The sequence below is a fragment of the Fringilla coelebs genome, assembly GCF_963513975.1.
Source record: "Fringilla coelebs genome assembly, chromosome: 8".
Classification (NCBI taxonomy): domain Eukaryota; kingdom Metazoa; phylum Chordata; class Aves; order Passeriformes; family Fringillidae; genus Fringilla; species Fringilla coelebs.
Window position 1 is genome coordinate 11,095,202 of NC_140066.1, and position 12,469 is coordinate 11,107,670.

The 12,469-nt window shown below is 38.5% G+C and overlaps 1 protein-coding gene across 1 annotated transcript in view; it reads right to left on the minus strand.

The window, feature by feature from the left end:
• The window catches only part of NRG3 (neuregulin 3), a gene marked incomplete at both ends in the record, with an annotated part of 331,529 nt that overhangs the window by 60,107 nt on the left and 258,953 nt on the right, over window positions 1–12,469 (minus strand). The window contains one exon of the mRNA XM_084210340.1: window positions 9–35. Coding sequence (XP_084066466.1) covers window positions 9–35 — 27 coding nt within the window. The remainder of the gene's footprint in view (window positions 1–8; window positions 36–12,469) is intronic.

A 12,469-nucleotide genomic window follows, 5' to 3' on the forward strand; every position in this document is an offset into this window, starting at 1 on the left:
ACACTTACCCATGAATTCAATCCCTAAATGGTCTGCTATACTCATGAAAGCATGTAAAAGAAAAAAGAGAGAAGAAACAGAAATGTTAGAAACAGATTAAAACATAAATTAATCTTAATATGGCAGTGCTGCAGAACAGGGTGGGGTCAGGGCCCACTGGGTGGGTACAGGTCCAAAACAAAGGCACAACTCTGACCCCTCAAAGGCAATCCTAAAGTGGAATTTAGGGCACTCAGCTGTCACCTGAAGGGACGTGCATTTGGGGTAGAAAATTAATGCCTTTATATTTGACTTTATGTTCAAGGCAGCTACTTAAAGGGATTTCATTTTCCCATCCTCAAGAAACTCCTCTCTCAACCTGCTAACCATTGTCCTTAGTTAGACAAGGTTTTCCTTCATTTTCTCTGACAGGGACCAAAGCCTGAAGAGATGAATGGAAGGTTTTCACTGAGTTTGGCAGCTCTGACCTCAGCACAGCAGCCACGCTTGCACCCAACGTGACTCCTACCTGGTCTCTGCTGCACAACAAAATCTGACAACAGGAAAGGGAAACCACGCTCCCAAACTTGGTCATCACACAGACAGGATGCAATAATTTCAAGACAGCTCAAAGTGAAGCAAAAATCTTAATGCTTTTAGAATATTGACTGAATTACCACATAGACTCCTAAACATTTCAGGGCTCTTTTTTTTTACATAATGAACTCAAGTCCTCTAAGAACTACATAGCAAAGCTAGAAGATTTTCCAACATAACCCAACAGTTAGTTTAAACACTTCATTTTATTGCCAACTCTGGTACCTGTGACAACATCATGGAATATTTGGGTTTCTGTTGAAAATGCTGGGAATTCTTCACCTTTTGCACCCTTTCAATCCACTCAGGAGAAGACACAGAGCATCAGCTTGCTTAGCTCACTTAGCATACAAATCTACGGAACACCTGATAAACTCCACGTTTTATTTTCACGCACTTCAAAAGCAAAGAACACAACATGATGGTATATGGCATAAATACCACGTTAGCAGGGTGTTAGGGAAGGCACATTATGCAAGTTTAGTGACAAATGAATTTTTCCTTTTGAAAATACGTAACTCAAAACCATACATGTATGTATTCTACATAATTATCTGTATTCTTGCACTCACATACAAATATCATGTACAAACATCCCTAATACATCTGACAGGAATGTAAATCTTTATAAGAATGTTATTTTTATAAAAGCATCAAAAGTGCATCAAACATATTTACAGAGATTTTAGCTTTTTTCCCCATCTAATTTTTTGTACCTGTGAAATCTGCAAACGTTATCGACATGCAATTCACACCTTTGCATCCTTCTGTAAACCAGATCAAAATGCAGTTGAAAATTCTTTACTTTAAAACACGATAGCAGAGATCAAAGCACCATAATCTGGTCTCCAAAGAACTAAAGATATTGACACTTGGAGGAAGATCATATAGTATCATCTTAAATCTATGTAGAACAGCTGAAAAAAAATCTTTTCCTAACTTGGCTATACACCTTCTCCACTTGTTTTCCATTTGCAACCTACAATTCTCCCTTTGAGTTCACCAACATGGTTAAAAACAAGTTCATCAAAAAGTAGATACAAAAAATACCTTTCCTTTAAAAAGATGAAAAAAGGCATTTCAGTTCATATTTTAGTGTCTCATACTTAGGTGAGAATCGAGGATATATGGAGCCTTCCTGGGAAACATGTTCAGCTGGAAAGGCTGGAAACATGTCAGGTGATTTATTTTTCATATCTCACGTGCATACAACTTCAGCAACCAGCATAATATATATTGCTGACAAAGCTGATTTCCCCAGATTACGATAAAAGGATGTCCAGTGGGATAAACCTTTACAATAAAATATCCAAGCTGCCAATCAAGTAGTAGCTCAACAAGCTCTGTGAGCAGCTCTTTGGGAGCAGAAGACAAGGAAATGGTAACTCTGGCAGATCAGCACACGCTGGCACTGGTTATGACCAGGCACCAGCCCAGTGAATGCTCTCACTTGCACGGCTGAGCTGCAAATCATCAACTCTGCAAGCTCCAGCTTTGGAGATGGCTTTGTCCCCCCTTAACAACAGCAAGAAACTCTCCCAGCAGATCCATGTGAGAGACACACAGCAGCAGGAAATAACCAGCAGGGCTGGTGGGGGATGTGAGCTGTGGTGCTGACCTGAGACTGAACCAAACACTAAAATGTGAAGTATTGACCCTGGCAATTCATGGTGTGACAAAGGACTGTTCTATTGCTGTACAGCCCCGGTGCACAAATGATGAACTGCCTGCAGAGCACTTCCCTGGACACAGCAAGTGCAATGCCAAGTAATTCACTGTCAAGAAATGGACTCTGGTTTAAAAAAAAAAAAAAAAGGCATATGAGAGCTATAAATGTGCTGAAGCGTGGGTGCTGCTCCACAAGATGGGGTCATTAACCAAATAATGTGACTGTATTTTATTTTTGTTGTTATGGTTTCTTCTTTCTTTCTGGTATTGCTATGTTCTTAGAAACTAATATATTTCTTAGATAGGAAGACTATTCACTTTTATTTTTTATTTTATCAGGATTTCTCCATTTTCATGTTGATGTGGGAAAAATACTGTGCCTTATGGTCTTGGCACTATGGTAATGTGTTGCTAGTATTAAAGCCCTTTTAATTTAGACTGTCTAAATACAAACACACCTGTGAATACTTGATAACGAGGACAAGAGAAAATAAATTTGCAGTCACTAATGGATTAATTTATTAGTGCTCCACAGAACAACATAGTGCCTTGTGTCTGGATTGTGGTTTGCTGCAGCTTTTTTCTTAGTCTTTACACTAACATATTAACACTACGAACAGAACTATAAACTCAACATGTAAATCTAACTGAAAAACCATGGACATGGAAGTACCCATTATAAACCTCTACAGACATTTTAACCTTTTCTAAGGACAAGCTGACTTTGTCATAAAGACACCTTTAGGAAATCAGAGCAACAGCAAGGTATTTTCCTCTGCAAATGAAATTTATTGTTTCAAATAAACTCGTAAGAGTTATTAAATTGTCCTTGGTAGATGATTGTCTTGACCACAAAATGCAACATGATAATATGCTGGGAGCTACCTTGGGACAGCTCAAGTACTCTGAACAGATTATCTGTCTGGAAGGAACAAAACTAAATTTTGCTTTTAATATTAGACCGATAAAACTTGGTCTGAAATAAAGGAAAATCCTTCCATTCATAAAGCAGCTAGATGAGGACACTGCCTAAAGATAAACTGCTGCTCACTCATCCATTGTGCTTTATGATGTTTGGCAGCACGTGGTTATCAGCCTATTTGTATATCTAATGAAGCAAAAACCATAATCAGTTACTGATATATTTATATATATATGAAACTATAGGGTTTCTTTGAAGCATATTATTTATTTTGCATGTGAGCACACAGAGTAATGGGACAAGGCATTTGTCTCTTCAGTAGGAAGGGTTCATTGCCTCTACGTTCTCTCCTCGCGGGCAAACTGACCAATGCTCTTGGAGTTTGGTTGTTTCGTTGGGCTTTTTTTAAATATCAATAAGAAAAAGCAGCAGCATGTAATAATGTATTTTAAAATCTCAGTTACTAAAGAGCACAACATTTGATATTGCTGTTTGCTTCAGAGACATTCTAATAATTAGTTTCCGTAATTAATTTACACAAAAGTACTCTTCAAAATGTTTGGTGGGGTTTGAAAACTGATTGAAGGTGTTCAGGAGAATCAGAGTCATAAAATCAAATTAATTCAACTACTCATTTTTAAAATATCTTCACTGAAACACATGGCAGAAACTCTCATCTCTGAGACATTTAAAAATAGATCAAACTAAATCCTGAGAATGATCTTGAATCAGCTAATACCAGGACCTTCCTTTTACCCTCTCTGATAAGCACGACTACTAAAATTGTTCCAGATTAAAAATTTCCCTGGCAAGAGGTAGGCTATTCACTACATGTTAACTGGTGTAAAAGTAAGTATACAGAATATTTGCTCCATCTATGTCTAGACACAATAATGAAAATCATACATCCATACGTCCCTAAAAAGATACTTGGTGTGTTTTTGATGAAATTATAAATCCCAGTTAAAGAAATGATAACAAAAAGAAATTTCACAATCTGCTAGATTCTCAGTGTAAGCAACGAAAGAACATTTACACTCCCAATTTGCATAGATGCAGTTAAGTCCTTGAACTCCTCAATGTACAGAAGTAAATACTTAGGACGAAATCTAAAGGTTAATTACTTTATCCACTTATTTATAAAGAAAAAAAATACAAAGGAAGGAAAAAACCCTAGGCTTGCTGTATTTTCATGGCTGTGGAAAGATTTATAACATAGCCTAGGAGGGGTGCATCGGATCCCCTCACCCATTATCAATTCCATAACCAAGGAAAACTTGAAAAACATCCATCAAAACCTCTTGTTATACAAATTATACACAGTGCTGAATAATGGAATAAACTATTGATTTTCTTTTCCTTTGAATGACTAAAGCCCGTGGCTGTGATTTTTATTGCAGGAGTGGAAAGACTGTTTCAAGCTTCTGCAAACAAATAATAGCAATGCTCCCATGTTCAGGTTCAAGATAACTTGGAAACTCCAACTGTTTACCTCACCTGCAGCATGCAGACTCAGAGGATTAAGCTGGTCTCTTTTCAATTAATTTTTAAGATCTTAAATTATCTCTGCAGCTAATAAAATAAGTAACTTCTCTTTGAGGCACTATGTTGGATATTAACGGTAAGGACTTAGTCTCACCAAGCAACATAAGCAATCTGTACTGATATTCACTATACTGCAAATCAGTACTGATTAATTTTTACTACTATAGCTATAAATTCAGCAGAAGAAATAAACATGTCTGATTTCAAATCAGTGAGTAGCCTATTGATATTATATTTTTTAGCTTATTAAGCACCTGCAGAATGTATTTAAGAGTTTTATCAGATTCAGGCCAAAATTTTTATTATCAGGTGTCAGACAAAGGCAGCAGTTTTATTTCTCCCTGAATAACCCATTTTTTCAGCAATGAGATGAGGAAGCAGGTAGATATTAAATGCTGCTGCTATATTGAGACATATTTTTTCTGATTTTCTTAGCATTCATAAATCAACACAAGTGTGCAACATATACAAGGACTTAAATTCATCCCAGAGTACCAGCAAGTAAACAGGATGTCCACACAAAACACTTTGTCTCCACTCAGACAACTGGGAGATGCTTTCTTACTGTATTTGCTAAAAATGTAACCCTGTTTCTATGAAAAGTGTCAAATGTAAATGAAGCTGCCTGATAGACCTCATAGCTGATGGTGACAAGATTATTTATGAGGTTTGCTCTAAATATATGTGGGAAATGATAAACCTGTGTGATCACTGTCAGATCAGCCTCCCCTGGCACGGCGGGCCTGCAGTAAACATTGCACATTACAGTCTGGTTACTCAATTACTGACATCAGCATAAGCTACTATAACCAATGAGTCTGATAAATACTCCTAGAAAAATCAAGGTTTCTCTGATATTATGCAGTTTTGACAGATCAGCAAACCCGTGTTAGCACTGTAATTGCAAAAACTGCAATTTTTTTTTTTAATGTTACCATATCTCCTGTAAAGTTTCTTTCACACCCCTGCCTTTCATGGCTCTACACACCACATCCATTTTACATTCCCATCTAAAAGACCAACCCCACATACCAGGTTTTCTGATTGTGCTAAGGGCCACACAAAAACAAAACACTGATGTATCTATGTGACCTACTTACACAATTCTGAATTCTTTTCCTGGGCTTCCACAGCAGATATGACAATGACTGCATTTGTCCCACAGTCTCAACTGCATGGTAGGTGATTGCAGCACTATCACAACTGAGGAAACACTGGGAGAATTGGGCTGTGTAGAAATATATTCTTCTGTCCATCCGTGTCATTTCATTAACACAAGGGCTCCTGCAGAGCCCAGACTTGTCCTGCCTGAAATCCTGGTCCAGCTCCTAAGCCTGCTTCAGGTCTGCACAGTGGCATCATGCTGCTTCTGCAGATGGACCTGCCTTTATCTGCAGGAACGCTGGAAAATGGGTTTAAATGCATTTATCTACATTGAACTTAGATGCTCTCAGTCATTAAGCACTTCCCCTGAATTTCAGTAGCAATTGGCATGATTGGTGGTGCAGAGTCCTTTGGAAATGCCAACCTCTACATTGGCAAAAATGGTTCTTTCCCACCTATGGTGCTACAAGGTCTCACATAAAGATAAATAGGAGAGGGAAGTGGAATCATATTTACTGTCAAAACCCCAAAAGCAAATTCATTACTTCCAAAGCATGTGATCTGGAAAGTTTTTGGAACCATGTTTATGAATTAGATTAATTATCTTGTCATAGGTGTAAAATACGTCACTTGACTGCAGTATTCTGCAGGTGAAAAAACCCTGATCTGGTTAAATAAGTGTCACAAAATGTCTGTCAAAGTGGGATAAGCCTATGAGTTTCTTAGACATTACTATAGGGATTTTCACACTATTATTTCCAAATGGGTGTTTGGTAATATAGGTCTGTAAAATATAACCAGTCTCACAGAAACATTAAATGAATTGCTAATAGCTCCCTCATCTTATGAACATATGACATTTAATAAACATTTTTCACGCTAAATGTTACTTTATTCCTTCCACAGATCATTAAGCTGTCCTTCACTTGCCTACTAGAAGAAAATGTTTCAGATGCAATCCTGTTTACTGCTCTCTAAAGGCATAGAAAATTTCATACGTTTTTGTCAATTCCTTAAAACTAATTACTTTCTTCAACTTCAGGATAAGGAATGTACATAATTTTGTGAAACAAAAAAACCAAAAAACCCACAGCCTTATTCCCTGATGTTTCAAGTAATTTAGTTCCACTGCAGTCAAAAAACAAAGAGGCAGAAGCAGAGCGCAGGTATTTACACCAAGATTTAACAATATTAACTGAAGGTTTCAGAAGCTGTGCACTGTGCATCTCCAATGACAAGAAAGTTGACATATTTATTCATATCCATACTTTGTTGCCTAGATAGCTGGTCTGAGATTTGCAGCAAAGAACTCGAGAGACTCAGAGATGTAGGACTCAGACCTTTCAGAAAGATGCTGCTTTTGTGTGTGCTGATTTGGCAATCTACTTTTCTTTAGGAATCCAATTTCGAGAATAACAACTATATTTGCTGTTTCTTATGTTGCTTCATTTTAAATAAATTAGGATAAGGAAAGAAAATTACTTAAGCCTACTCAATTACTCTGTGCATGTTTTTCACACATGATCCAAGCTGCTGCATCACTGAGACTCATTTCCAGCAGTTCTGTGCTACAGGCTCAGAAGACAATACAAGAGCATAAAGTATTCATCACGATTTTATCAGTTTTTTATCAAATTTACTGTCTTATGGGGAAGTACTTTTGCATGTCAGGAGTCTCTCAACTCACCCTCCTGAACCATCACAAGTTTAACACCAAGACCTCCAATGCTCTTCCAAATTAACTGAGTCCTTTCTCCAGGAAACCAGGCATGGAAGTGCCTTTATGCCTCAGATCCAGCTGCAGATAAGCAACCCACAAGGGTGGGGTACTTCAAAGAGTTTGATTTGAAAGAGGTTGTTCTCAGCTATGTAGATCTGCCCTATTTGGTTAGGAAGAAGGGCAGAATCACTTCTATTTGTTATTCCTTTTAATTTCACAGGGATACATTCCTGAAAAATTTAAAGACTATTCAGTGAACTTTATGAGAAAACACAGCCTCTGTCCAACATCTCGTGATGATGATGGAGGGGATTCAAGGGAGGAAACACAAAATGACAGTTCACAAAAATACTCCCATTACTGTGCAATTCTCCCATGCCTACAAAATGTATAGCAGAGAACTGACCTGGGCACATCTCTCCTTTTTTCAATGCTAAGCCCCTCCAATAATTTTATAACTCAACTATAGCGCTGTGGTTTCTTTTGAAAAGCTGCTGCACGTTTGCTTGCCATCACAGTGTGCAAACCATGCACATACACAGCACAGCTTGCTCTGCATTCATGCTCTGTGTGGGGCTAAACATTACAGAGAAAACAGTTCAGTTATGTATAAGCGCTAGAGAAACTACTTGTTTTGGTTTCTTTTTGCTAACTGAAAAATTTCTATCAAGACACTTTGTGATTCCATGGAAATATTTTATTTAAAGCTGGTGAGTAAACACAGACATGTCAGGTGAATACTTTCCCATAGAGTGTTTTCAGATTCATAAAAAGTCTCCTTGAAGGACAGACTGCTTCAGAACTCAAATCTGAGTGCTCTCTCAAGTCACCTACCAGATGCCTTTGCCAAACTCAGTCCTTTGAGGCTGGTGCACTGTATGAGCAGTCCTAATCGAATTACACTGGCAATTGTCAGCTTGTTTATGACATCAAACCCCAATCAGAAGATGGGAACAGAAGAGCTCTGTTTTCCTCTAAGCTAAAATGTTTTCTTGACATCTGAGGATGATTTGTTCAAGCTAATCAATACCAAGGCAGGCCTGATGGGGAAGCACTGTGACTTGGACAAAGCTCTGCAGTGCACAGAGCACTGTGCCAGAGATGACAGATTTTTAAGTGAGATACTGAGATATTTTTTGAGATGTGAAAGCTACAGAGCTGAGGTATCAAGGCACCAAGGAATGTCTCTCTCACCTGGAGCTGTAACAGTTCAAATGGTGCCACTTCTACTTGACCATGGGTGTTGGCACACATATCCTGACAGCATCAGACCAACGTGTGTTTATGACCCCACAGGGAGTGTAATAAATCACGTCCCACACCATGCAGTCATGCAAATGCAATCATGGCTTTTTGCCATGCCTATCCTGCCTTGCTTATGGAAATACATTCTGCTTAGAAGTGATTAGCTAATAATGTAAACAACCCAGTAACAGCAAAAACGAATGGCAAGAAATTATTTTCCTCAGAGTCTGAGCATCTTGTGTAATTTTAGATGCAAGCCATGAATTTATGACTTCAGATATGGAGGGAACAATGGGAAAGTTACTTAACTGCTTATCTGTTTGAACACTGTTAAGGGTTCAAATCCTTTACTACCATGACTACGTTAGAACATTAACTACTGTAAATACCCATAACAAAGGTGGTCTGAAATTGTTAATGTTGGGGATGAACAATATGACTCATCCATGAGATTTAAAGCAGACAGGGCTATGATAAAAAGAATCATTAGCAGCTATCACCAGCAATATAAAATAGCATATTGGAACAAAAGTGTCTGATGTGCACACAACCCAGAATCACCTACAGTGAGCAGCAAAATGAAAGCTGCTGTTTGCCCTCATTTGTACATGGGGATGCACTGCAATTAATTGTTAGGAATGGAATGTGAGAATGGTGCCAGAGGGCCCCATACACAGAAATATTAAACTCACGGAGTGTAACTGCTCTCTCAGAGCCATTCAAACAGATGAATTGCCTGTGCACAGACCAGATGCAAGCCAGAACCACCAGGAGGGTGCCTTGTGCTGATGCTGCAGCACTAGCAGTGACACCCGGGCCAGCTCACCACGACTGCAGCACCCCACACAGACCAGCACGGGACAAAGAAGGAGCAAAAAGGGGGAAAATTCATTCTACTACCTTCCTAAACACAAACTACTATTTAAATCTAGGCAAAGATGAACTTGCAACTTAGGACTTCACAGAAGACTGAAAGAGCTGCTCTGGCCTGTCTCCCGTGAGATACCTCAGCAAAACCTGACCTTCAGATGATCAAAGTGCACTTGTTTTCTTTCTTCTTGTTTCATCTCCATTCCACAAACTTTAAGGTGCCTCAAAGAATTTAATAGCTCCTAATAAATCCCAGAGAACATTCCCCCATCAAAGATCTTTTCCCTTCCAGGTTTGAGACACTTTACCTTACTCTGAATTAGATCTTAACAGTATTGAGGAATACAACGTTTCCCTTGTAAAACCTGACTACTAGGGCATAAATTATTTTGACAAACAAAAGCAGGGCAAAAGAAAGGTCTGTATTCTTTTCCACTACAAAAAACTAGATGTATCAGCAAGCAAATTAGTTTTGTAAGATAGTCTAGAAAATGGAAATAAAATAATGTTATAACCTGCTTAGATTTGTGGATTTTTATTTTTTTATGGTTTGTTTTAAATCAGTAGGACTTTGCTCAGAGCAAAGTTGTGAACTGAAGTCACAACTTTTAACTCTTCTTAGGGCTATTCAACTTTTACAAACCATTTATGTGGAAAGAAGAGCTCTCCTTTTCCATGCCTGGCTCCATCTCTGCACCTTCCTTCACACTTTGAGCAACTCTCAAGCTCTGCAAACGGGTGAGGCAGCAGAGCAGTGCTCTGTGAGAACTGACCCAGGGCAACCACAGGTGCACCTCAGAGGGCAGGGAAATCCCCAGGCATGGCTAAAACCCATCAGCTGTCTGTCCTTGTGCTGCCCAAAGCATCTCTATTGCTAAAAAGTAAATACAAACCAAGATAGAAAACATCTGTGTGTTTTTCTTTTCCTTATCATCGTATGGAAATGACTTTTTCATGAGAGGTAAATGAATTTTGAACCAAAGTCTATACAGGAGGAAAAAGAGTGAACACTACAACATCAGCTTATAAAGTCTTTGGATAATGTGCTACCCATGTGAAATAGGATTTGCCCCTTAGAATGTCAGACTCTGAGAAATCCCATATGTATAAGATCACAAAATAAGAATTATTGCATCTCACATGTAAATTCCAATAAAATCTCAAGAAAACACTACAAGCTATTTCTAGCAGAAGCACAGGATACTGTATTGAAAGAGCTTATCTTCTTAGGAAGTCAGAAAACCAAAGGTGTATGGGACCCAAAAAGAAGAAAATGCTTTCAAATTACAAGAGAAACACATAATATATCGGCATTTCAGAAGGAAAACATGAAATACTGCTACCTGTGAACATTTTTATTTTATTTTCCTTTGATGAAACTACATTGTGAATTCATTCATTTAGGAATACAGTTACATTGACACTAAAGTGGGCTAAATGGACTTGCATTTTATCTGCAAACTTAGACTGCAAAATTGAGGCAAAACTGGCAAGTGACCTCACAATTGACAAGCCAGCTGCATGCTCCATGAACAATCCCATTTTTTTACAAGGGCATTATTTCAGAGGAAATAGTCATAAAGGTGTGAAACACACTGTAATATGCTCACAAAGCTCAAAATGACGATGGGAAAAGAGACAAAGACACACTTCTGCTGGGATTTAAACTTGAGGGCTGCAATTTCAGGTAGCAAATGGGATCAGTAGGAAAATTAACCTAAAAGATGATGAAAAGGTGCCAAAGTTTAGCAGCACAAATTTCCAGTCTCTGCTCCAAACTCCACTGAAGCAGAACTGCTGCTGACCTAAGATGAAAACTATGATTTCACAGCAAGCTTTGGGAAATTGAGTGTGCTAAACTGAGTACCATAATTTTTTCTTTTTAAAATTTATTTTATTTGCATATATATGGTTTCAAAATCAGGAAGTCCAGCTGTCACCTCTTTTTTCTCCAGTCCCACATCTGTTTTACAGTGACACTGGTGGCAGGGTTGTGAAGGGGACACAAAGGTGTTGTGATCAGTAAGAAAGACAAGTCCCCTTACAATGGCATGGAATTGCCAGCCAGCCTAAGGCTGGTGTTCAGTGAGTAGATCCCACCTGCATCACTCCAACCAAATTCATGAATCAGATGGCCAAGGTACTTTTGCTTTGGAACATGGCGGGGTTGGAAAACAGCAGAAAGCCATGCTCTAGAATATTCTACTGATCCAAATCCTCCCTTTTCCAGAATATTTAAAGAAAGAGAAATATTACTTTTCTGCTGCTGCAAGAGCTTTCAGAGCTGCAAGGCTCTGGCAAATTATCTCTATTATCTGTATTTTCTGGGACTCTGGCTGCAGATCTTCCCAGCCAGCTGTTCCACTCACCACATTTACCAGAAGCAGCCCTTTTCCCTAGAATGCTGTGCAAAATAACAATCTCATCCTATTGCTTCCTCAGTCCATTAATTCAAATATGGTCTGAAATCAGTGTGAAACAAGGGGCTGTACTGCTGCTTAAGATGGCAACAGCAGCAGCAGGAGCAACAGGTGTTTCCATTTCTGAGTAGCTTCATAAAGGATCAGTAAATACCCCAGCACCAATGGAAAAGCATTTCCTACTTTACTATAAAACCATTACCTCTACCTAGTATGCAGATAAAAAAAAAGTTTTTTTTTCTCCAGACATGTTTATGAAGAATTCAGTAGCTTGTAATATCAGTGAACACAGTCAGCAGCAGCAACACCGTTCCCTCAAAGGAAAACAGTTGTCCATTGCAAACTGCTGTCCCCTCCTTTATTCTGCAGCTGTGCACTTTCAAGAAAATTTTAAACTGA